Source organism: Neomonachus schauinslandi, chromosome 8 (assembly GCF_002201575.2).
Source record: "Neomonachus schauinslandi chromosome 8, ASM220157v2, whole genome shotgun sequence".
Classification (NCBI taxonomy): Eukaryota; Metazoa; Chordata; class Mammalia; order Carnivora; family Phocidae; genus Neomonachus; species Neomonachus schauinslandi.
Window position 1 is genome coordinate 85,905,668 of NC_058410.1, and position 27,496 is coordinate 85,933,163.

The 27,496-nt window shown below is 37.1% G+C and overlaps 1 protein-coding gene across 1 annotated transcript in view; it reads right to left on the bottom strand.

Annotated features, from left to right (window-relative positions):
• The window catches only part of COL19A1 (collagen type XIX alpha 1 chain), a 313,602-nt gene that overhangs the window by 220,835 nt on the left and 65,271 nt on the right, over positions 1-27,496 (bottom strand). The window contains exons 9-10 of the mRNA XM_021692008.1: positions 16,391-16,435; positions 13,696-13,740 (exon numbers count right to left, since the gene is read on the bottom strand). Of these exons, the coding sequence (XP_021547683.1) occupies positions 13,696-13,740; positions 16,391-16,435 (90 nt within the window). The remainder of the gene's footprint in view (positions 1-13,695; positions 13,741-16,390; positions 16,436-27,496) is intronic.

The window sequence follows — 27,496 nt, forward strand, 5'->3', positions numbered from 1 at the left end:
CCACAATCAGTCATGTAATACAGACTCTTTTTCTGAACTCCAGGCTCAGATCTAATTAGATGCTGGACAGGCATCTCAAACTTGTGGTATAAACCCCCATCCAAATTGTTCCTCTTATGATACACAATGTCCAGAAATGGGAGAATAATCTATATCAGCACCTTCTCATCAGTTAATGATACCCTCAAGTTATGTCTCAGATCTATCTACCCCTCTCTGTCTCCACCAAAATAGCAAACAAGAATCATATCTCGCTTGCCTACTGCAGAGGTCTCCTAAGTAGCCACTCTACATTTACCCTTTCTATCCTGCATCTTTCACCAATGTGAAACAAACAGCAAGATGTGAAACATGAAAAGAATTAAAACAATTAAAATAAAGAAGCAAAATCACTATGTTCATTTCCTAGGACACCATCATATATATATATATCCATTGCTTTCAATGGAAAATCTAATAGAAATAATAAAATTAGCAATTAGAATCAATAAGATAATTGGGTAAAGTGACCAGATACTAAATAAAAATATAGAAACCAAGAGCTTTCCCATATACCAGCAATACTCACAGTCCTATTATTTTCTTCTCACCTGTTCCCCTTCTTAAAAGTCCCATACACTTGGGGAACATGGGTGGCTCAGTCGGTTAAGCATCTGACTCTTGGTTTTGACTCAGGTCATGATCTCAGGGTCGTGAGATTGAGCCCAGCATCAGGCTCTGTACTCAGTGTGGAGTCTGTTTTAGACTCTCTCTCCCCCCATGCCCTGCTTGAACCTCTCTCGCTCTTTCTCTCTCAAATAAATGAATAAATTTTTAAAAAAATCTTTTTAAAAAAACCTCCCATACACTCTCTGTAAGTCAGTTGAATTGGCTGCAGGGCTTTCTTGACACAGGTGATTGGACCAGAGGTGAGTCGACTAGATTCTCTATGCTCAAAGTGTGGGTATGAGACCCAGTGATCGCAGTCTGTTATTAGCACTGGGCTTATGAAGGTATGCAAACTGGGGAAAAAGCCTGCCATTTTTGCCATTTAATTCTAAGTTTACTAACAAGCAAGAAGAGTCAGGCTATAAGATAAGCAAGAGAACAGAGCAGTTTCACAGAAAAGAGACATTATGCAACCAGAGAAGAAAACAAAAGGCAGAAATATCTTAGTTTGTGATGGCTTTTTAGTTCCTGATTCTAAACCCTCTGCTACACATGAAAAAGTGCTCAACATCATTGAGCATCAGGGAAATACAAATCAAAACCACAATGAGATACCATCTCACACCCATCAGAATGGCTAAAATTAACAAGTCAGGAAACAACAGATGTTGGTGAGGATGTGGAGAAAGGGGAACCCTCTTACACTGTTGGTGGGAATGCAAACTGGTACAGCCACTCTGGAAAACAATATGGAGGTTCCTCAAAAAGTTGAAAATAGAGTTACCCTATGACCCAGCAATTGCACTACTGGGTATTTACCTCAAAGATACAAACATAGTGATGCAAAGAGGCACCTACACCCCAACATTTATAGCAGCAATGTCCACGATAACCAAACTGTGGAAAGAGCCCACATGTCCATCAATAGATGAATGATAAAGAAGTTGTGGACACACACACACACACACACACACAGGAATATTACGTGGCCATCAAAAATGAAATCGTGTCATTTACAATGACTTGGATGGAACTAGAGGGTATTATGCTAAGTGAAATAGGTCAGTCAGAGAAAGACAATTATCAAATGGTCTCACTCATGTGGAATTTGAGAAACAAGGCAGAGTATTGTAGGGGAAGAGAGGAAAAAATGAAACAAGATGAAACCAGAGAGGGAGACAAACCATAAGAGACTCTTAATCATAGGAAACAAACTGAGGGTTGCTGGAGGGGAGGGGGGTGAAGGGAAGGGGTAACTGGGTGATGGACATTGGGGAGGGTATGTATTGTAATGAGCACTGGGTATTATATAAGACTGATGAATCACAGACATGTACCCCTGATATAAAAAATACATTATATGTCAAACCCTCTGTTATATTCCAAATCAGCACGTATATTTAACATAAAACCAATCAAAATACCAAAGATGTTTACATTTTGGAACTAGGAGAATTGATACTAAATTCATAAGGAAGACAAAAATAAAAGCAAATGACTATCAACATCTCACCAGGTAGTAGGCACTAATTAGGATCCTTTGCATTAAAGTGTCAAACACAATAAAATAGGATCATTATTATTCTCAGTTCAAGGATGAAGAAATCAAAGTTAGAGTAGGTTACTATCCAAATTTAAATATCTAGTAAGTAGCACCATAGATGGGTAAGATATACAAGAAAATATTTAAAAAGAAGAGTAATGAAACTGTATTTCCAGTGCTAGATGTTAAAATATATAACTAAAATAATTAAAATAATGTGGCAGTAATACAAAAATTAACAGACAGAACGCATACCTCTAAAATAATCTTAGTATATATGAATTAGTACATGATAAAGAAAGCATTATGAACAAATGTGTAAGGAAGTTATTATCAGATATGGTATTGAGGAAAAAGTCGAGTTTCATCTTCATCTTAACAATAGTTGCTATATAAATTTTAGGTGGAAGAAAGGATTACAATGTGTAAAGGCAAAACTAGAAGAAAATATGAGTGTATATTTAACAGATTTCTTGAAAGCATAGGATTTCAAAACACAGAAGTAATTAAGGAAATTGGGAAAGAAAGACCAACCAAGAAATTTACAATTTCTGTATCTCAACGTACAATAAACATTAAAGGCAAACCTTAAAATGAGAATATTTATAACATATATGATATAGGATTATTATCTTGTGTATGTGTGTGTGAATGTTTAATGTGATATTAAAGAAATACAAGGAATAAATAGAAAGTTAAAATGAAATAATATTTGATAAAAATTTTTAATATTTAAAAAATGTAATACTTAAAGCTAGTGAGGGATGCAACCACTATTTGTGAATGTGTAAACTAACTTAAAAAAAACAAACTTTCAGGGGTGTCTGGGTGTCTCAGTCAGTTAAGCATCTGACTCATGATTTTGGCTTAGGTTATGATCTCAGGGTCCTGGGACTGAACCCTGCATTTGGCTCAGCCCTCAGTGGGGTGGCTGCTTGAGATTCTCCCTCTTCTTCTGCCCCTCCCCCACCACATGTGCTCTCTCTCTCTTTCTCTCTCTCTTTCTCTCTAAATAAATAAATCTTAACAAAAAATTAGGAAAGTAATTTGAGTATATGTATCAAGAATCTTAGGGGCGCCTGGGTGGTTAAGTGTCTACCACTGGCTCAGGTCATGATTCCAGTATCCTCGGATCAAGTCCCACGTTGGGCTCCCTGCTCATCAGGGAGTCTGCTTCTCCCTCTGCCTCTAACCTCCTCACCTCTCCCACCCTTCCCCGCACTCATGCTCTTTCGAGTGCGCACTCTCTCTCTCTCTCAAATGAATAAATAAAATCTTTAAAAAAAAGAATCTTAAAAATTTCCATATTCATTAACTCAATAATTCTAATTCCAGAAATCTAGTAAAGAAAAAACAAGAGATATGTTTAAAGATGCTTGCCAAAGTATGCTAATTCTACATTATATGTACTAGTTAAAACACATTTAAAAAAATGAAACAAAATAAAAGGCTTAAATTTCCAAGAACAAGGGAATAGTCAAATAAAATATTGTATCTCCATATAGTGAAATATTATGCAATCATTAAGAATAATACTTTAAAAAACTAATATTCATGAAATATTGCACCCTTTGATGGTTATTCTCCTTTTCTTCATGTTCCTCTTTTTTTTTTTTTGACATTTCACTTTCTCTATAACCACTATTAAAAGATGCAGCAACAGAGGGTTAAACATATTCCACATAATCTAGAGTTATTCACTAGCGCTGTGAAGAATAAAAAAATGACACACAATCAGCAATGACTAACGTTAAGCCCCTAGCTTGCCTGTGGGATTACCATTATACTTCCCAATTGCCTGCTACCATGGCTAATTGTAAGTTGGCATGGTTACTTCCATACCAATTGGCATTGGCCACAGATAAATTGCTGTGATTTTTTAAATTATAGTTATTATTCTACTCCATCTGTTCTCTTCATTTTTTGAGTCAGCTGTCAAATCAAACACATAAGTCCTTCCTAAAAGTTGTAGAAGTTTTACATGTTACCAGAATAAATGGAACAATTGCATAACACTGATATTCAGTGGAATTCTACAAGGTGAACCAAGAGAGAATTAACAGGAAGTAAGGTGACATGTCAACAGTTGTTTTAGTGATGATGGGAAACTGCTATATTTATAATAACAGTATTTAACATTCTTGCATTAGTTTTAAATGCTAGGCATAATTGCCAAGAAGGCTTTACTAGTAAAATCCTAAAAATACATTTCAACTCTGACCTGCTTTTTCCAGTTGTTCTGGTCTCAATTTTATTTTAGCTAAAATTAATAAACACTTGAGACTATGTGGAAGTACTAAATAATTCCTTGGTTTAATAATTTGACATATTGTATTTCTCTATTCCCATTCCAATTAAGAGTTGTATTTTTCAATAATATTTTCCTATTATGCATAAAGCATCCTTGCCATTTCAAATATGAAAATATCTTTTGACACAGTCTCCAAGACCCATTGTGTAAACATAACTTTAAGATTATACTGCAGTCATGGGAGAAGAAAAACAAAGTAAACTTGCTAAACCTATTCAACCTTTTTATTCTAAAGTAGAGTTTAACTTTTATATTAAAATAAGAAAATTTTATCTTATGTTCAATTTATTACAAAAATGGTCCCATTTTTACCCCTCCATGTATCCATACCCCTTACAATATGGCTTTGCAGCTTATATGATCGAGAAGTGGCATCTATTTTCCCAGCCCTTGAACCTGGGCTGGGTTTGGGAATTGCTTTAGCCAATGACATAATAATGGCAGAGGTGATGGCTTGCTAGTTCTGAGCTAGGGACCTTAAGAAGCCTTATATGCTTCTGCTTGCTCTCTTTGGACCCCTGCTTTTACCTTGAAAACAAGATTGGGATTATTGTTGGAGGATGAGAGACTATTTGGAGTAGACATGTTGTCTATCAGAGCCCAACCTCGACAGGCCACCCTCAGCCAACCTGCCAGCTGAAAAGACATATATAAGCAAACCTAGACAAGATCAGCTGACACCAAAGAATCACTGAGCTAAGCCCAGTCTAAACCGCTAAATCACAGAGTCATGAACTAAATAAATGGATGTTGTGTTAAGCCACTAAGTTTTGGGGTGATTTGTTACACACCAGTAGTTAACTAATATACCCTCTTGTCTTTGTTTAATTATTTAGAAGGAAAATTAAGAAGTAGTATTAGGCAAATAAAAAGTAGATATGATAATTACATCAAATCTACTTTTCTCAAAATATCAATGTTTAATTTTTTCATATTTTGGCTGTTGAGGATACTTTTATTGAGCACTTTTTAATTACTAATTGCTCATTTCACTCCTACAACAATCTCATGAAGCAGAAATTATCTTTATTTTATAGAAAAGGAGACCATTGTAAAGAAAACAAGGGGCATATCCAGATTCACACAGCTGGCATGGTAGAGCTGGACTGAAACATGGAACACAAAGAATGTGAATCTATTTATTCTATGATGGGTCACCACCATCAGTTCTACAATGAAGTGTTAAGTCTAAGCTCTCTTTGGAGTGGCATTCCAGAAACTAGGAATGTGTGTTTTCTGTTGAATGACCTAGATGCTGCTCCCTGAATGTTCTGAAAAATAGTTTATGTGTATTACATAGACTTACTCACTTGGGCTTTTTCTCATTCTCCAATAAATTTTAAATGGCTAAAATCCCACAGCTACTCTTCTGAATTCTCAATTCAAGTTCAATATGCAATTACTATAACAACAACTGAATGAAAAATTAACTGATATAAAGAGAAAATATCTTCCAGTATGAAAGGTCTTGGCTTATTTTAAGCCATAATTGTTTTTTATAGTAACAAATGATTACTATTGCTTGCCTGATTGACTATAGGTCTCATGATATTTAATGCTAGACGTCAGTATTTTAGTTATTTACTGGTAGGCAAAATAATTTATTTGTGGGACTTATATAAAAATAGTCAACTTCTAACCTTGGTTGTTATGAGTTGAGTATGAAGTTTAAATCAATCTATGAGAAATAAATCAAAATAGAATGCTACTGATTAAATTGTCCATCATTCTCATTAGCCTAGCACTTAACATATCAGGCCTATATATTTATTATATGTCTCAGGTGCTAATACATTTTTAATACCGGAAACAAACATCTACAGAATAACAGGAAATGAATTCAGTGTCTCTGCTCTTTAACACTCACTTAACTAGTAACCAAAATGAATAGATTAAGCTATAAAATAGGTAAGTATGGACATTTTCTAGTAAGCATTTTCCATTTCTCCTATCACACCTTTAAAAGAATCCACCAAAGACAAAGACTGTACATCATACATAACATCAATATGAAGTCTAAATATATATTTTATTTTAGGGGCACCTGGGTGGCTCAGTTAGTTAAGTGTCTGACTCTTGATTTCTGCTCAGGGCATGATCTCCAACCTGGGTGTGAAGCCTGCTTAAGATTCTCTTTCCTTCTCCCTCTGCCCCTTCCCCCCTAAAAGTAAACAAATACATAAGTAAATATATATATTTTATTTTAGGCTGGCCAATGAAAATTTGAGTTATGTCCTTTGAAAATTACCTGATGTTAATTGCTGATAGAAGAAATACAGATGAAGGGAAGCAAGGACAAAATGAACTATTGGGACTTCATCAAGATAAAAAGCTTTTGCACAGCAAAGGAAACAGTCAACAAAACCAAAAGACAACTGACAGAATGGGAGAAGATATTTGCAAATGACATATCAGATAAAGGGCTAGTATCCAAAATCTATAAAGAACTTACCAAACTCAACACCCAAAGAACAAAGAATCCAATCAAGAAATGGGCAGAAGACATGAAAAGACATCTTTCCAAAGAAGACATCCAAATGGCCAACAGACACATAAAAAGTGCTCAACACCGCTCGGCATCAGGGAAATCCAAATCAAAACCCCAATGAGATATCACCTCACATCAGTCAGAATGGCTAAAATAACAAGTCAGGAAACGACAGATGTTGGCGAGGATGCAGAGAAAGGGGAACCCTCCTACACTGTTGGTGGGAATGCCAGCTGGTGTGCCACTCTGGAAAACAGTATGGAGGCTCCTCAAAAAGTTGAAAAGAGAGCTACCGTACAACCCAGCAATTGCACTACTGGGTATTTACCTGAAGGATACAAATGTAGTGATCCGAAGGGGTATGCACACCCCAGTGTTTATAGCAGCAATGTCCACAATAGCCAAACTATGGAAAGAGCCAAGATGTCCATTGACAGATGAATGGATAAAGAAGATGTGGTATATATATATACAATGGAATATTATGCAGCCATCAAAAGGATAAAAATCTTGCCATTTGCAACAACATGGATGGAACTAGAGGGTATTATGCTAAGCGAAATAAGTCAATCAGAGAAAGACATGTATCATATGACTTCACTGATATGAGGAATTCTTAATCTCAGGAAACAAACTGAGGGTTGCTGGAGTGGTGGGGGGTGGGAGGGATGGGGTGGCCGGGTGATAGACATTGGGGAGGGTATGTGCTATGGTGAGTGCTGTGAATTGTGTAAGACTGATGAATCACAGACCTGTGCCTCTGAAACAAATCATACATTATATGTTTAAAAAAAAAAGGAGATAGTAGGAAGGGAAAAATGAAGGGGGGAAATCAGAGCGGGAGATGAACCATGAGAGACTATGGACTCTGAGAAACTGAGGGTTCTAGAGGGAGGGGGTGGGGGATGGGTTAGCCTGGTGATGGGTATTAAAGAGGGCACGTATTGAATGGAGCACTGGGTGTTATATGCAAACAATGAATCATGGAACACTACATCAAAAACTAATGATGTAATGTATGGTGATTAACATAACGTAATAAAATAAAATTAAAAAAAAAGTAAGACAACGTTTAAGTGCAAAAAAAAAAATACACATGATTGGATACATGGTTTAATTATAAATAACCCCAGGCAGTTTTGGAGTAGTAAAGTACTCTTGTACTCTACCCTACATTATAATAGACATTTCAATAGTTTTATTCATTTGAATATCACATTTTGTACAGAATTCTACAATGATGTCTTGTTAAATAAACCAACAAAGAATAGGGATCAATTGGATGTTTTTCCAGTGGATTCTGTCAGGTAAAAATATTTACAACAGCTATAAAACCAGAGAAATAAATATTTAAACATAATTTTCCGACTTAAATAACTATTTTATGTCATATGGCATTTCAGGACTGAGGTAACCTTCTGGCAACAGCAAGACAATAAAAATCACAAGTCACTGGAAAATTTACAGCAACCAGTTTCCTGACGTTTTAAGAGATGAATTAAAGCAGGAACTATATGAATTTGTTAGTTTTGCAGTTGCATTATTATAAGTATAACTCAGAGTGGAAGAAAAGATCAGTAATCGAGATGATTAAAGTAGGTAAGGGCCATACGTTTAAATAAGAGTAAGTCAAAACCTGCTTAACCATGAACACTCTTGACTACAGAATGTCAAAGGTTGGATGCTATCCACATCTCCCAGAGCCAGATGGTTCATGAAGAAAAGAGCATTTGATTGTCCTTTTTCTTTTCACTGAACTTAAGAAATCTTCAAGGATAAGATCGTTTTAATTCACCAAATGGAAAAGTTCCACACTAGCTGAAATGTCTTAGTCCTTGTAAAGATTTGCTACCTATGTACCCACGTTAACTTAAATGTCACTCTTGAATGAACAAAATCGACTACATTTTAGCTAGAAAATGTAGAGAAAATGTCAGGAAAAGTGTGCCATGAACAGCAGTTGCCACCGGATGTTTCTCTCTCACAATCAAATGATATTTAACAATAAAGTTGGGCAGAATCAAGTTTTTTTTTTTATTCTTATGTTAATCCCCATACATTACATCATTAGTTTTAGATGAAGTGTTCCATGATTCATTGTTTGTGCATAACACCCAGTGCTCCATGCAGAATGTGCCCTCCTCAATACCCACCACCAGGCTAACCCATCCTCCCACCCCCCTCCCCTCTAGAACCCTGTTTGTTTTTCAGAGTCCATCGTCTCTCATGGTTCGTCTACCCCTCCGATTTCCCCCGCTTCATTCTTCCCCTCCCGCTACCTTCTTCTTCTTCTTCTTTTTTTTTTTTTCCTTAACATATATTGCATTATTTGTTTCAGAGGTACAGATCTGAGATTCAACAGTCTTGCAAAATTCACAGCGCTTACCAGAGCACATACCCTCCCCAGTGTCTATCACCCAGTCACCCCATCCTTCCCACCCCACCCCCCACTCCAGCAACCCTCAGTTTGTTTCCTGAGATTAAGAGTTCCTCATATCAGTGAGATCATATGATACATGTCTTTCTCTGTTTGACTTATTTCACTCAACATAATACCCTCCAGTTCCATCCACGTCGTTGCAAATGGCAAGATCTCATTCCTTTTGATGGCTGCATAATATTCCATTGTATATATATACCACATCTTCTTTGGGCAGAATCAAGTTTAACACCTAAGAAATCAGTTTTTAAACTAAGTTAGTCAGGGCTTGAATGAAAACATAAAAGAATTGGGTTAAAAGCAAACCGAATCACATGAAGCAATTACTTAAAGATACTGAATGCTATAATGAAGCAGATGTTCACATTTGCTTTTCTATTTTCTTCTTCTTTTCATAATGTAACCAAGTAATATTCCTCCTATTTTGACAAAGACCTTAAGTAAAAACCTGGGCTCAGGGTTTAGGAATGAAGATCACTAATGAGCCCCTGCTGAATCTCCTTTTTCTAATGTGATGGTCAGAGCTTACTTCATGCATTTACATTTGGTACCATAATAAGAGTTTGGCTGTATCATTGCTGGGAAGGCTAACAGATAGGGATAACTGTCACCTCAAGAGTGGAATCTCCACTTTGTTCACTAGTAGCAGCCCCTTCAACACCTCCAAGTGTACTGAAGAACCTAAGGAAAATCCCCCAAAGAAGGGATGTTTGGGATCACTCCTATAGAAACAGAAAAGCCAGAACACAAACCCCAGGGGTGGGTCTATTCTTCAGTCAGAATATAGACCTCCTCCCTCCTGCTTCATGAGGTATGCTGTTAGAGTCAAAGGATCCTTGAGTGATGCTCACCTGACTTTGGCAGCAGGCAATGGGGCAATGGGATAGGGTCATTCCTATCCATCTAAATGATAAACCCCCAAAAAAGGTAAACCTGAAAGTAGATCTCTTCAGGGAGAGTCCTGCCAGCATCAGTAATTTGAGAAAGAACCAATCTTTCAAATAATTTTCACTTCAGGACTGATTTGGCTGAATTGTGCTTGCTCAGGTAATACATGAGTTTCTTCCCTGTCATAAGTTGCTTATAAACTCAGGAATATACTTTCAAATGAGGTCCTCTATACTTGTTCAAGTTTCATGAGTTCTTCTCTGGACTAAGGATACCACATTAGACATGTTGAGGATCTACTCCGTCTGGCTTAAGAGTTAAACTGGCCTGCAGGATAGATTTCTGGCCATCAAGAAAAACAGCAGATTCCTCTACTTGGTTTATACTGGATTATAGGATACCACATAGTGGTATCATCACTATGAAGATATCCAAAGACCATCTCTTTGACAGTTGATATATGTTTTCTTGTTCAACTGGTAGCCACGTGCCTTTGGTAGGTATGACATCTCTGAACAATAACAACTCCCTGAATTCTTTTGTTATGCAAATAGTGAGTTGTATCATTCAAAACAGTCAAATTTTAAATACAGTAAAGGCCACAATAAGGCATTTAAAGAGGAAAGGTAGATCTTATTGTAATTATATACCCAGTCTTCCACAAAGAATTGAAAATCAAATTAAATTGTCTTTTAGCAGGTGGGGGAATGGGCAAAATGGGTGAAGGGGAGTGGGAGGTACAGGCTTCCAGTTATGGGATGAATACATCATGAGGATGAAAGGTACAGCATGGGGAATATAATCAGTGGTATAATAATAGTGTTGTATGGATAGTAGCTACACTTGTGGTGAGGACAGCATAATGCATAGACTTGTTGAATCTCCATGTTGTACACCTGAAACTAATGTAACATTGTGTGTCAACTATACTGTAGAGGCCGCTTTTAGGCAACAGGCTCGAGTAATGGAAACTTGAGCAAGGCAAAAGGGCCCACGGTGATTACTGAGCTGAAGCAAACAGGCTCATTAAGCCATAGGCTCTAACTGACCAATGGGCTGCTTACAACTAGGCACAGTCCATAAGATTACCAAAAAAGGGAAAATTCCATACGTCCTCATACTCCCTTATTCTGCCCTATAATTGTAACCCCTCACTACCACCTCGTGGCAGATAGTCTCTCCTTGCTGTTCTGCCCACAGCTCCCTTGCAGTGTATTCAATAAACTTCTCTCTCTTTTGTTCTGCCTTGGGTGAATTCTTTCACTGCCGGCACTGCCTGCCCCCATCCAATTTTGGGATGTCCAACAAATACTTTAATAAAAAAATTAAAAATAGATAGTCTTTGTTCAGAAAACAAATTATGCTGTAAGCAGTGCAAGAATCTCATGCTTGTGTCACATAGAAATGCATGCTTCACATACTTTTCTTATTTAATCTAGAAACACAGTTTCTAATCTAGAAGCAAAAAGATGGCATTAATTATTTATCTTATGGGAAAATACATGTGGTCATAGATCAGAATATGTAGCGTGGAACACTGAAAAAATGCAAACATTTGCTATTTGGTAAGTAATAATCAAAGCAGAATATGTTTTTATTATAAGGGTTGCTATGTGAATTTTACATTTGGCTATAAACCATCTGAATTATAATTCTCATTCAAGGTATTGTCTTTTCTTTTTTTTTTTAAGATTTTATTTATTTGACAGAGAGAGACACAGCGAGAGAGGGAACACAAGCAGGGGGAGTGGGAGAGGGAGAAGCAGGCTCTCCGTGGAGCAGGGAGCCCGATGCGGGGCTCGATCCCAGGACCCTGGGATCATGACCTGAGCTGAAGGCAGACGCTTAACGACTGAGCCACCCAGGCGCCCCAAGGTATTGTCTTTTCTATTTGATGCTTTATTTCTTCCTGTTATCTCTATCATTCTCCACAAATATTTTCACCTCATGGTGAAATTGACTATTTGAAAGCAATTGTTAATAGGTATGAGGAATTAGAAGGGAAATCTTTGAAGCCAAATATATGCAATAGTTTTCTATACTTTATAGCCTGTGAGAATCTATTACTGAGCGATACCAACTATGTATATAAAATATCAAAATAACCACTAAGATTTTAGTGAGATGGTGACTTTAAATTACAGAGAATTTATGTGTTTCCTTATTCTCACTTATTCCTACAGGTAAAGTCTCATTAATAAAACAGGAAATGTATAAATAAGACATTTATTTAAAGGCAATGACTGTCATTCTAAAGCAAAAATATTCAAAAGATCGCTAAAAAGAGAGATCCACTTTTAAAATATAGTCGTAATTTAATGGAATTCTCCTCAATTATATGATTACTATATAACTATCCTTTTTTCTTCCTCACAGTTCTGTGAGGAAAAGTAATTAGCAAGTAGCTTACAACATGTATAATTTGTCATAATTATTATAGATGCTCATTCTGTCTAAAATACTTATTAAAGAAGCAAATAACTGATCACGGCCCAGAAATCTAAATACAGGCAAGACTGTCTAATTTGAGATTATCTCTCCCCTTCCCTTCTTGTGGCTGTCCAATTACAAGACATTTTGTGAAACAAAGAATGGTGCTGTTTTTGTTCTATTTAAAAATAAAACTAGATTTATGAAATGCAGAAGGATTCAAATGATTGTCTGAATGGAAATTTTGGATGACTAAGGCACTCCTATTCTCTGTACGTTCAGTAGAAGACTATAAATTTTTAAAACAAAGATTGCTTGAATATTGGGTTCACTGCTTCCCTCAGCACCAGTCTGGATCCGTATCCACAGTTTTCTCTGCCTCTGAGTCTGGTAACCTTGTGGAGTTTAAGGAGTTAACTATAACTCAATCTGGGATGTTGCACAATCCCTGTGGTTTTTCCCACACCTTGCCTGCCCTCCCTATTAAACCATCCCTTTATTTTAACTCTTTCAAACTATTCTATTTCACATCTCTTCTCTGTTTGACCCTAGTATAGTTCTTATTTATCTCCTCAGGAAAAATTTCACTGATACACCAGGTGTACATGGAAACAAAACATTTATTTAAAAGACTTGGACACTCAGTGCATCAGTGATGTTTTAGCACACAAATATAATGCTCAATGTTTGAATCATTTATATATCAATGGAATGCATTTAGCGAGAAATATCTAGATAGAACTATCATCCAAACAAGCTTAGAAAGATTTCTGACAATCATCAATATATTACGTCTAACTTAAGTGAAGTAAATATTTTAAGTTTTTTTCTAAAAAAATTAGAATTGTTTCTACGGAAAGCACAGGAGAAGTTAAATATTCCACTTCAAAATATTTTCATGAACACAATGTATTTTTACTGATGCATACATCAAGAGAGATATTTACCTTTTCACCAATTTCTCCTTTGCTGCCTTCAAAACCTTGCTCTCCCTGTAGAAGAGGAATATGATATATACGATAATAGGAACTCTACTTTTAACACACACAATTATTACAATAATAATGATAATGTTTCCAGTAACAAAAATCAATAATTATAAATAAAAGCCATTTCTAATATGTAAACTTTAAACCAATATTAACTTGGATGAAATTTAAATATTCCTAAATATTAAAGGGTACAAGCTATAGCTTCACAACAGTGCTTTCAATGCAACGTAATCTCCATACACCTGCATTGCTCCATATACTGTACCTTTCTCATAGACGTTTTTTTTTTTTAAAGATTTTTTATTTATTTATTTGAGAGAGAGAGAATGAGAGAGAGCGAGTACATGAGAGGGGGGAGGGTCAGAGGGAGAAGCAGACTCCCTGCCAAGCAGGGAGCCCGATGCGGGACTCGATCCAGGGACTCCAGGATCATGACCTGAGCCGAAGGCAGTCGCTCAACCAACTGAGCCACCCAGGCGCCCTCTCATAGACGTTTTGAGAATTGAATGCATCAGCATAGTGCTTGGCACCAAATAAGTTAGCCATTGTTACTCTTACTTTTTATTATTGATTTATATTTATTACTTTTTTATTATTACTTTTAATTATTATTATTACTATTGACTTCACTAGATCCCATAGAACAGCCCTCTCAAGCTGACGTCTGTGGAATACCGTTCCAGTGACAGCTGTGTGATGAATGAGTTCAGCCTTGAACCCTGAGTCCTGGCTCCAGCTCCTACACCAGAGCCATGCATGTTCTTTACCACCCAGATCTCCTGCCTCTCAGTCACAGAAAGGGGACTGGTGGCTGTAGCACTGCTGGCTTTCAACCGTCATCATTATTCCAAAAGGTCTAAGTCCCCTGTTCTCAACTAAAACCCTCTCTGATCTGACAAGCTTATTTTCCCACTGAATTCTGCACAGATATGTATAATACTGATGTTTGATTCATAATTCAAACAAATATTCACTGAATGCCAAATATAGGTCAGGCACTCAAGACAACACAGCCAGCCAATGAGTGCTGGAGATGGGTCATCCTCCCCCCTCCCCCCACAAGATGCACTCAATAATCGTTTCTCGAGTGCACGGAGACAAGGGATGAAGGGTTTCTTATCTACGTTTTTTTTTTTTTTTTTTGTAATGCTGCAACAAGGTGACGCTTGATACAATTAAAATTCATGTGTTAGAAAAGGAATGCCCGCTTTTTACTATAAGTATAATCTCTGTGTATATATTAGAAATCATATATAATCAAATATATGTATATCTTTATATGTATACACACACCTACACACATGATTAAATTATTATTTCTTCATGTGCCCTTAAGAAAGGTACCGGGAAAGACAATAGGTTAGTATTTGGGTATATTTGCCACTGAATGCATGGTCTATCTTTATTCTACCATTTTTCCTAAAATATGGACTTTAGCTTGATCTGTTAATCCAAGCTGACGTTCAAGCTGCTAAATATCCCCAGTACATCAGCCACAATGTCAGCATGATGCAGCCACCACAAACAGCTGCTGGAAAGTCCAAAACTATTTCCCAGCAGATAAATCTGCACATCCCTTGGCTTGCAACTCAACTCACAGATGCAGCACATGCTGTATCAATGGGTTTTGTCTATAGCTGCTGTGAAGAAATTCAGAGGCTTGCCATTTCATCACTGCCAGTTCAGTCTTATTTTCTTTATCAAGCCAAGCAAGGGAAGATTTTTCAAAAGCTGTAACTATCAATAAATGCATATCTTTTTTAATGGTAATTTTTAGCTACAGAGAAAAACCTAGATGTAATAGTAACTTCTGACATCTTGTTGCTAAGACTTGTAAAACTTCCAGAGCATAGAGATGATAGGGTTGGCCTGGCGGGGGGCTTCTAATATTGCTTCAGTAATGCTCTCCCCTGTGGTAGGATTATCTGGGTGGTATCATGACAGCTGGCTCCACCTGAAGTGGCTCCCCAAACCCTCCAGGAAACTGGAATAGACCAGACTCTGTGTGTCCAGCAATGCTGGTTATACTCCTTCCCAGGAGGAGAAAGCAGCCCTGGGACAATAAACGGGTACAAATCAAGTTCACCTTGGTAAAGAGAAAGATACTAGGCACAGAAAGAAGTAGCCCAGTCAATACAAACACTGTAATTTATTACAAATTTTTTATTCTGATAAAGATTTTTTGAAGAGATTAGTTGTAGCACCTTTGTAATATTTAATATTTTATATCACCGTAACTATTATGTTTAGTCGATCTGGGATATACAAAAAGGGAGATAAATAAGAAAGAACCAAATATAGTCAAAGGCAGTAAAAATTGTTCCACTCTTCATTTTAGATGCTAATAGCAGTGAAAATATGTCCAGAGCAGCTCTGGACACTCCCACAGCCCCCAGAAAGCACCATCATTGACTTCTCTGGAGAAGCATGTTGCTAAAGCTCTCTGATAAAGCTTTCTCCTATCCTGATTCCTTTGAGAAGGGATTATTTCCATGGGTTCTCTTTGGAAAGACCAATTAGTGGCTTTCTAAGAGCCTTCCAGGGAATTCAGTTTCATCAAATTAATTTTCTGAATCTTCATATTATGTGTAAATTCAATTTTTTAAGATGTTAAATTCTTAACTTATATAAAACATTAAAAACTCTTTACCTTTTGACCAGCTAAGCCTGGAGCTCCATGTAAACCATTTTCACCCTAAGAGAAGTACAGAGAATAAGTTTTATTAGCCATAAAAAACAAATGAATAAAGAAATTTTTGCAGTTGGGCGCCTGGGTGGCTCAGTTGTTTAAGTGTCTTCAGCTCGGGCGCCTGGGTGGCTCAGTTGGTTAAGCGACTGCCTTCGGCTCAGGTCATGATCCTGGAGTCCCGGGATGGAGTCCCACATCGGGCTCCCTGCTCAGCGGGGGGTCTGCTTCTCCCTCTGACCCTCTTCCCTCTCGTGCTCTCTGTCTCTCATTCTCTCTCTCAAATAAATAAATAAAATCTTTAAAAAAAAAAAAAAAGTGTCTTCGGCTCAGGTCATGATCCTGGGGTCTTGGGATTGAGTCCCACGATGGGCTCCCTGCTCAGTGGGGAATCTGCTTCTCCCTCTCCTTCACCCCTACCCTAGCTCGTGCTCTATCCCTCTTTCTCTTTCTCTCTCTCTCTCAAGTAAACAAATAAAATCTTAAAAAAAAAAAAAAGAAATTTTTACAGTCTTTAAGAACTAGTTCTAGTGTTGTGGGGAAAGGTAGCCTAATACTGAACATCTAGCACATTCAGTGGCTTTCTATCTATCCTTCCTTATCTTACAACTGTGGGATTGGTACTTCAGTTTTACAAAATAAGAAAACAGACTCTATGGGGTGCTGGGTGGCTCAGTGGGTTAAGTGTCTGACTCCTGGTTTCAGCTCAGGTTGTGATCACATGGGTCGTGAGATCCAGGTCCGCAATGCGCTCCATGGGGAGTCTGCTTGAAGATTCTCTTCATCTGCCCCCCCATTTATGTGCCCTCTCTCTCCCTCTCTTTCAAATAAATAAATCGAAGGAAGGAAGGAAGGAAGGAGGAAGGAAGGAAGGCAGGAAGGCAGGAAGGGAGGAAGGGAGGGAGGGAGGGAGGAAGGAAAGAAAGAAAACAGAGTCTCTGAGTAATGTTCAGGGTCACCCATCTTGTGGCACCACCTAAGATTTGAATTGAGGTCTCTCTAACTCCATGGCCTGCATGTTATTTAATATCCCTTATTTCATTTTCTCTTTCAAATCTCTGGACATGATATTGAAGTCTGGCTTTGGTTTTCTATGGGCCAGGCACTATTCTCACAACAAACCTAATTGGGTACACTGTTACGATCATCTTACCATAGACGATTACACAGCCAGTAGGAGATAGAAATGGAATTTGAACGCAAACACTTCAGCTCTGTGCACACAAACACCTCCCTCCACTGTCTCATGGAAAAGATTTCTGGCTCATAAGTGACCTCATCTAACAACTGGATATATCTATATATCTATTAGAGATATATATCATGTCTATTATAGTGATAGACATACAGATATGTATGTAAACATGCTCATATATATACATCTGCTCATATCTGTTGATTGCCTTTAAATCGAAGACATACTCAATGCCATTTCACTTGAAACAACTGCTTACAAGAATTTTTAGTTCTTTCCATTCATCTGGTTCCTGTCTTGGGTAAAACGGTTTTCAGCAGATGCTTATCAGTTTCCATTACTGGAATTCATGGGTCATTTCTTTGACAAGCCTGCTTTGTAAACAGCCCACCAGCTAAAATGAGATATTCCTGGGAGGATGTGCATATTCTCAGTGGAACCTTAGGAATTTTGCTACTTATAGGAACTGACTTTGGCTCCTGAGTTTCCAGGTTTAGACAGCTCAAAATAAATTAACAATTCCATTGATCTGTTTTATTTCTAGAAAACATAAGTAATTTATAAGACAACAATTTATTTTTTATTTTTTATTTTTTTTATTTTTATTTTTTTAAAGATTTTATTTTTATTTATTTGAGAGAGAGAGAATGAGAGACAGAGAGCACGAGAGGGAGGAGGGTCAGAGGGAGAAGCAGACTCCCTGCCGAGCAGGGAGCCCGATGCAGGACTCGATCCCGGGACTCCAGGATCATGACCTGAGCCGAAGGCAGTCGCTTAACCAACTGAGCCACCCAGGCGCCCAAGACAACAATTTTTAAGCATTACCTAGAATGAAGTTAGATACCAATTTTTAGAATTTTTAAGTAAAATTCAAATATATGAAGAAAAAAATTACATCTTCAAACTTTAAAATAGCAATAATATATTCTGTCTAAATCTAAATAGAGCATTATTATTTCATTAATTAAAACATTTTGGATGATTTAGTCATTTTTAATAGTTATACCATTATATACAGACACACGTATTATTTTAAAGACTAAAGCTGTTCTTAGATTAGATTATCTAAGTTTTGGGGCACCTGGGTGGCTCAGTCGTTAAGCGTCTGCCTTCGGCACAGGTCATGATCCCGGGGTCCTGGGATCGAGCCCCGCATCGGGCTCCCTGCTCGGTGGGAGGCCTGCTTCTCCCTCTCCCACTCCCCCTGCTTGTGTTCCCTCTCTCGCTGTGTATCTCTCTGCCAAATAAATAAATAAAATCTTTATAAATAAATAAATAATCTAAGTTTTTCCACAGTATAACTGCTATCATCATAGAATATAATAAACACTAAAGGCAAAATTCTGTTGTTAAGTGGAATTAAGTGTTGAAGCATCAATAAAGTATAATATACTTATCTATGTAATAAATATATTTCTATTATTTAAAAAACTGTTATAGGGGTGCCTGGGTGACTCAGTCTTTAAGCGTCTGCCTTTGGCTCAGGTCAGATCCCGGAGTCCTGGGATTGAGCCCCACATTGGGCTCCCTGATCAGCGGGAAGCCTGCTTCTTCCTCTCTCACTACCCCCTGCTTGTGTTCCCTCTCTCACTGTGTCTCTCTCTCTCTCTGTCAAATAAATAAATGAAATCTTTAAAAAAAATTTTAAAAATAAAAATAAAAAACTGTTATAGTTCTAGACCCCAGGCATTACACAAATATATGAGAAACTTCCCATTTCATTTGATAAAGTGATAGTAAAAGCACATTAAGTATTTGATGCCCGGGAACATTCTGTGGAAATTGAGCTTCTGTTACTCATCACAGAAGTATGTCCACTTGTTCATAAGGAGCAGAATTATTTTCATCGGTTGGTCTAATATAATGTTTTATATCACATTACAAGTTACATAAGATAACAAGATATGGCATATAATTCAGTAAAGTACACTGATACAGTATACATGGCCAAAAATACTTTTGGGGGAAAAAAAGTAGTGATGGTATCTCTTCCTCATTTTCTTTGCTGACAGCCCACTCCTGTGTACTATGTGCTTCAAGTTCTGGCACCTCAAGCCCCACTTCTGGCATATATCAAGTTAGGGTTATACCCAGAAATACCGTTAATTGTGTACCAAAAATCTCTAAAGCTGTGATATTAAGGCTGTTTTTCTCTCTTTAATGGACACAGGTTTAATGATTATTGCAATTAAAATGTGATATTTTCCTATGGCCAGTGTTAACTGTCCCCATTCTTTCCTGACTAGGAATTGGTTTTGTAAACATAATCCTAAACTCCCAGATAACCAGTGGACACCACTGACGACTCTCACAGGAAAAAGTCAGCTTCACACACTAGCAGGTGGAAGATTTTGAGATTCTGAGTGGACACTATTGAAGCTTAAATTTGGCAACACTGGTATTCAGAACCCTTTTTACTTTTTTTCTCATTGATTTTCTTGAAGTGATCAGAGATGTCCTACTTAACAATTTTTAATAATCTTAAACCATTTGTCATTTTTCTAGTTCCTAAGGGATAAATTAGCATATTTATTTTGTCCCTATCTCAAAAACAAACAAACAGATTTGTTAAGTAGCATAAAACTAAAGAAGAAAATAGCCTTAAAGAGCAAACTTTTGTTTAAAAGATTCATGGATAAAGTCCGTTAGGACTTTATCCAAAACCTAATGCAGCTTGAGGTCAAACGGAATTCTACCTAGCAAATAAATGGCCTATCTAAAATTACTGGATGGGCAGACATTAGCTGCTTTTTCTGAACCTTGCTGTTTTTCCTTCCTCCCAGTCCCGGCACAAAAAAGAAATAAGAAGCTTCTCTGGCTTCTGATCAATATTTTAGCCCATTATTGAGAGAAAAGTACAATCAATATTTCCCACAGCTACCATAACATTCCAAGCTTGTTTCTCAGGCATATACTTTCTGTTACGGGTTTTCCCATCAAAGGAACTGTGTCCTTTTCCTGTTACAAATGCAAGCTACAGAAGGACAAGCGAATGAGTATGTATAATACCAAGTGGGGCCAAATTTAACGTTGTGGCTGATAGTACTTTTGCTGTGTTATTACACTGTAATGCATCTCCCATCTCCGACTTCACAGAGCCATCTAAAGCACCCTTTCCAGAATTCAAAGCAACCTCTTTGAGAAGCTTTTGGAAAAAACTTAGGTGTGATTTAGGGCCAGCTGGTGGCTTTCTGAAAAACTGATCAAAGGATTTCATTTTACCTCCTTTTTATCACTGCACATTTCCCTGAAGTAAGCACAGCTAGGCATAAAAAATAATTAGTTTTCCTGATTCCTTTGACAGTGGGATCTATGTCTTTTCTTATTATGCAGGAAATACATGTTGTCTGGACACTTGATAAGAAATCACATTCCCCAGGGCTATGTTTCCAAACCTAGTCCCAATGAGACAGAGCAAAGAAAGATTAAACAGGGAAGTGAAAATTTGCTAATAACTATACCTAAGCCCAGAAAACAGAAATTTATATACTATGTCGCAGTGATTTTTTTGGTTTAAAAAATTAGGCATTCACCCTCTGATTAAAAAGTCTGAAATCCTACTATATAACACTGCTTCCATATTTAAAAATTTAATTTGGCCTATCATTTCATTTTACAGCATGTTTTCCAGGAACGGATATATTTGGAAATATATCAGTGTTTTCCCACTAATTAACTCATATTTATTAAGAGAAGATTTACTTAAATTGAATGTTGACTGAAATAGCTGGAAAAAACATCTGAAATGGAATGCCAGAATTCTAGCATGAAAACCAACAAAAGAGGCAGGTGAAAGTAAATCTGATTTTGATTTTGTGTATCGCTAACTTGACCTCTACATTTCTGACTACAGGTCGGCTTTACTCAGGACATAATCTTCAGAAATTGAATTTTTATGGTTCTTAAATTGTTGCCACTCAACTAAATACTTCAAGAAATAAAATAGATACCTCCTATTTTTTTTTTCAGACCTTTCATCCAATCTAAGTCCTTTTGTTTTCAGGGAGGAGTATTTTTTCCTCCTATTTTCTTGGACTTCATTCCAAGAAATAAATTGTCAAGTTAAAAAGTATATACTGCATAGGGTTTAAAACTTCAAACTTTTCAAATTCTTTGTATTTGTTGGATCCTTAATGCAGCAAACACATGGATTTACATTATCATATTAATGTTCAGGATAAGGCAAATTTATAATATTCTTTTTTTAAAAAAATTTTATTTATTTATTTGACAGAGAGAGGCACAGCAAGAGAGGGAACACAAGCAGGGGGAGTTGGAGAGGGAGAAGCAGGCTTCCCGCCAAGCAGGGAGCCCGATGTGGGGCTCGATCCCAGGACCCTGAGATCATGACCTGAGCCGAAGGCAGATGCTTAACGACTGAGCCACCCAGGCACCCCAAATTTATAATATTCTTAACCATAAGATGAATGAGCTTGTTATTTATTATTACTTATTCTTATGGGTCGGTTCAAAGAAGGGAAAACTAGCCCACCAAAGGTAATATATGGTCAATACATGTCTTAATCATAATAATACAAATATGGGGAGTTAGCAGTAGCTGAATCCAACATATACTGTCTCAAAAACTACCAACCTGAGTGACCTGTGTGTGTGGGTACACAAGAATATGCAAGTGCATATACCTAGAAAACCAGGATGGGTAGTCTTAAATATAGGGACAAAAATAAATTCATACATTGATATCCACCATCTCCATTAAAGAATTTATTGTGTTACACGCAAACAACGAATCATGGAATACTACATCAAAAACTAATGATGTACTGTATGGTGACTAACATAACATAATAAAATTAAAAAAAGAATTTGTGGAGGTACTGACTCTACTGAAAGCTTCTTAAAGTCAGGCACTTTTGCTGTTTAATTTGTATTTTGGAGAGCAGAACAAAACAATTCAAATTGGATACTGTAAGTGGATACTGCAACAATGCTCTCTTCTGAACTCAAATTAACCTTCCCCAAATTTCTACCCATTGGTCTTATTTCACAAAGGAAAAATATCTTATGGGTCTTATATATGACATCCCTCTGTGTCAATATCAAGCCTATTCAGCAAATCAATAATTTTTCAATGATAGTCTGGAGTCCCTTAATATGTTAGTCACTGTTTTCTGGGCACACACTGGTCACACAATATGTCTCTTAAAATGAGGCACTCAGAATTCAGCACATCACTCCAGAAATGGTCTCACCACACAGAATAGAGAACAGAAATGTCATACACACAAAGACAAAGACACACACACACACACACACACACACACACACCTTGTTCTGGACACTATCCAGTACTCCTATTAATACAACTTGCTTTTTTAAAGCTAAATTGCTTATGGGCGCCTGGGTGGCTCAGTTGGTTAAGCGACTGCCTTCGGCTCAGGTCATGATCCTGGAGTCCCGGGATCGAGTCCCGCATCGGGCTCCCTGCTCGGCAGGGAGTCTGCTTCTCCCTCTGACCCTCCCCCCTCTCATGTACTCGCTCTCTCTCATTCTCTCTCTCTCAAATAAATAAATAAATTCTTAAAAAAAAAAAAGCTAAATTGCTTATGTATACATTGAGCTTGTAGTCAACTACAACCATTAAGTTTTTTTTTTTTTTTTAAAGATTTTATTTATTTATCTGAGAGAGAGAATGGGAGACAGAGAGCATGAGAGGGGGAGGGGCAGAGGGAGAAGCAGACCCCCTGCTGAGCAGGAAGCCCGATGCGGGACTCAATCCCGGGACTCCAGGATCATGACCTGAGCCGAAGGCAGTCGCTTAACCAACTGAGCCACCCAGGCGCCCCATAACCATTAAGTTTTCCTTTCAAGGGACTATATCTTACAATCCTTTTACAAATTAATTGAATGAAAATTATACTGAGTTATTCAAATTAAAAAACAAGAAAACAAATAATTTTGAAATTATTTAGACAATTTAGAATTTAGACAATTCTTTCCATATATAACATAAGAAACTGAGCCTTGATCAGTGTGGTAGAGCCCATTAAAAACCTGCGCTCCTATGTACTTATGAGGATTTTTTTTCAAGTGGCGTTGTCAAGAACAAGTGTTTTGGCTTTTCACTATATTGTAAGACTAGCTCTAAGATAGTCTCTAAGTAAGCTTGAAGCTTCATTAAAGTACTAGGGAAATAGAAGACATTTAACATGAATCATCTCCTGAAATATCCGAAATATAGTAACTGGCATCTGAATCAAGTATTCTAACAAGTGAAAGATGATGTAAGGTATGAAGAGAAGGACAGTGTCTTCAGTAAGCTCCTAATTGAGGACAGTGAGATACCAGTAAGTGCAAACTATTTCCTGTCCAAAGTATTCCTCCTGATGAGTAATTTATAGCTCTACTCTGTATCAATTACTTCTACTGGAGCTTTAATGCACTCAAGTCTTTGGTTATTTATCTTTAGCCCTGAGGTAAATGGTTGTGAAGACATGGAGAAAGAACATGCATTAGTAACGTTGTCAGAAAGTCAGGAGATTTTTTTTCAAACCTAATTTGGAAAAAGAGAGAGCGTGATAACCTGAAGATTTCTGCTTGAGAGAGAAGAAAGAGCATAGTTTCTCCATGAGAAAATGGGAAGCAAATTCTGGAGCTGCACACACTTCTCTCTATTAGATTTCCCTCTAGGAAGCAGTATCTGTAAGCTTTGCTAGGTAGATAAGAGATTCTCGTGCCCTCCTATTTCCCTGAAGCATGCTTTTGCAGAAAGTTCAGAAGACTTGCACTGATGCACCGCTGCCTCTTCCAATTCCCGCTCAGCACGGTTCTAAACAATCATCTTCAATTTCTTTTCTCTACTGGCCTGGGGCTAAGTCCACTTGAGTTCTGAATAACTCAACAAACACTTATCCAAAATCAATCAGGTGCCAAATGCTGGGTCAGGTTCTGGGGTTACAGGAACAAGACCTTGTTCTCTTGGAGCTCACAGCCGAGACAAAGACACAAACTATGTTGATAATGTAAATAAAGTACTATGGGAGCAGAGAGAAGGGGCTATTAACCCATCCAGTGCCAAGGAGACTTTACGGAAAAGATGCAATTTTTCTTCAGCTTTGAATTTAGTAATCTGTGAAAATGTAAGATGGTAAGAGGGAAGAAATGTACCAATCATGTATGATCATGCTCTTGAATCTTCTACTCAGTACCTAACAGGTTCATTCAGTACCCTACACTGGCTAATGTCTGTCCCTCACTTGGATAGCTAAAATCTCCTTTACACAGAGTCGCTTTTAGAAAACTCTAATATCTGAAATTGTAGATGTCTTTTTATCAAATACCAATTACACCTTAAATGCACTCTGGCGTATCTCAGCAATCTACACCAAGGATAAAATAGCCACTAAACTATGCAGAGAAGCGGAGAGTGTGTGATCTTTTTTATGGCAATATTTTACTATTTATGTGCTAGATTCTCATGGTGCATTAAACCGAATAGGAACATTAGCAGACTAAGTTCTCGAAATCTGGCTAACTGTTTAGCAAATAAAAGTCAAGTGCCTGGGTGCCAGATCCACTGCATGTGTTGAGCCTGTCATCCATCTGTTGTGTTCTCTGCCAACTGCTCTACTTGGGGTGTGCGTGGAAGGCATTAGAAGGGAATAAGAAACCATTAAGAAATAAAATCAACTGCAGAGTAAGCAAGTTTCTTTTTCTTTTTCCTGTCCTGCTGTTACCCTCTGTCCTTCTCATGTTTCTTTATTTTACTGTTATATTGTATGAAAATAGTGCTCATAAATGAGACAATTAAACAAGTCTTACTCCATGTAAAAGCAGTAATTTTCTCACTGATAATCCAGGTATCATTCTTGGAACTCTAGTAAGTGAAGTCAACAGTAGGTTGACAAAACTGTTTTCTTTGTGGTCATTTTCCCTATGAATAGTGGTTATAATAAAAAGTTCAAGCCTATGTCCAGATTTGACTATCTTTTTTCACTGCAGAATTTTCTGAAATATACAGAAGTATACAGATGATTCTCTGTTTAAGAAGCATTTCCTCTAACACAAAGCTCATACTTGTTTTGTAAACCTTGACAAGGTCATAGGAAGGATAGAGCCCATTGTTAGAATAAAGGTGAGCTGCCCTTCTTTTGTTCTTCTCATTTAGTGTTTCAATTCCTACAATAAATTGTTGCATACAAATAGGTATTTTAACTTTTTTTTTTTAAACTTGGGAAGACCTCTGAAATTAATACTAATTCTGAATCTCAGTGGAAAACGAGGTGACACTAGATAATATAGATGGAAAGCCAAATGACTTAAAAATTCTCTATCTTTTTCAATAAATGCCTATAAATTTCTGAATATCTAAGGCATTACTGCTACATCTGGACCAGGGCTGTCTCGGAGTTCATTATAATTCACAACAGCTACCGGCCTTGTCTGCGCTTTCATAAACTGTAACAGCATCTGCCTTTATTTCCTGAAGCGTCAGTCTTCTCATAAAATGTCTTTTTAAGGGGAAAATCGAGATTCAGAGATCACAGTCATTTCATTTTCCAACTGAAAAGAAATACAAAGGCGGACAGGGAACAATGGATGTGCCCAGTTCGGTCTCGCCCTGCTGCAGAGACTGGGGGCTTCAGAGCGTGTGGTGAAAGGGCTGTCGCACAAAGCGCCTCGGCGTGAGCATGGTTAGCCCGGCTGGTTTTAAGTCAGGCAACTTGGCAACTCTCTCATCACGTTATCAAATATACTTCTTAAGCGCTTTAATGCATATGGCTTTTTACCTCTGGAAGTTCACATTTTTTTTTTTAATAAACTCATGGTGCTAAGTTAAACGCTTTTGTTTTTGACCAAATGAATATACAACAAAAGTTTGTATATATATATTTGACCAAAAGAATATACAGTTATATATATACTTAAATTAGATCTATAATAAGTATTCTTATATATACTTATACATAACATTATATATTTATATATTGAAAGCATATTCTATAGAAAATATAAAGAGAATTTTCTAGGTTAGGTGCTGAGGTAAGGTAATCTGGAGGGTGTGACCATGATTGGCCACCCGGAGGTGGACAGATAAGGATCTCCAGACAGTCCAGGTATGGGAATTTTAAAAGCTTATTTCAAATATACTTCTGAATTTGGAAACCAAACAGAATCATGTTGTTTTCATAATACTTATTTCGGAAGATAAAGCGAAACAAAATACTTTCATTCGGTGAAAAAAACATATGATGAAGATTTTTAATTGGCGGACACAATTTTCTGAGGGTGGGAGAGTCAGAACCTCTACAGTTGGGGGGTCCATGGATTTAAGGAGAAGGAACACAGCCTCCCCTGCAGCAGAATTCAGGAAACCCTCTGTACAGTTCCCTCTCTAGGCAGTAGGCAAACGAATTTAAGATCTAATAAACTGCCTGTACAAAGGAAATTCGGATACTTGAGGAGCTTTATCCAGATGAAGTAAAGGTGCCAGAGCTATGAACTCATATGGGTAAGATTCAAATCCTGGACCTACCATCTGTTAGCTATGAAACTTTGGGGAAGTTTTTATTCTATTTTAGTTTCTTAATCTATGAAATAGTGATGATAGTAAATCTTACCTCAGAGATACTGTGAGAAATAAATAAAATGATGTAAAGAAGTCTGTGGACAGTGTCTAGCACATAATAATGATTGAGTAAATGGCTGCTATTATTAATATTGAAAAGTTTATACTCATATATATATAGTTAAATAGAAAATTAATTGGTTTGCTAACATGCAAACATTACTTTGTTTTTAGAGGTCAAAATTATCTAAGATATGTATGACTTTTAACAATTTCCACCAAATATATTTTGAATAAATGATATAAATTCCCTCAAATGAGTTCTAATTTAGTTTCATAGTAAGCC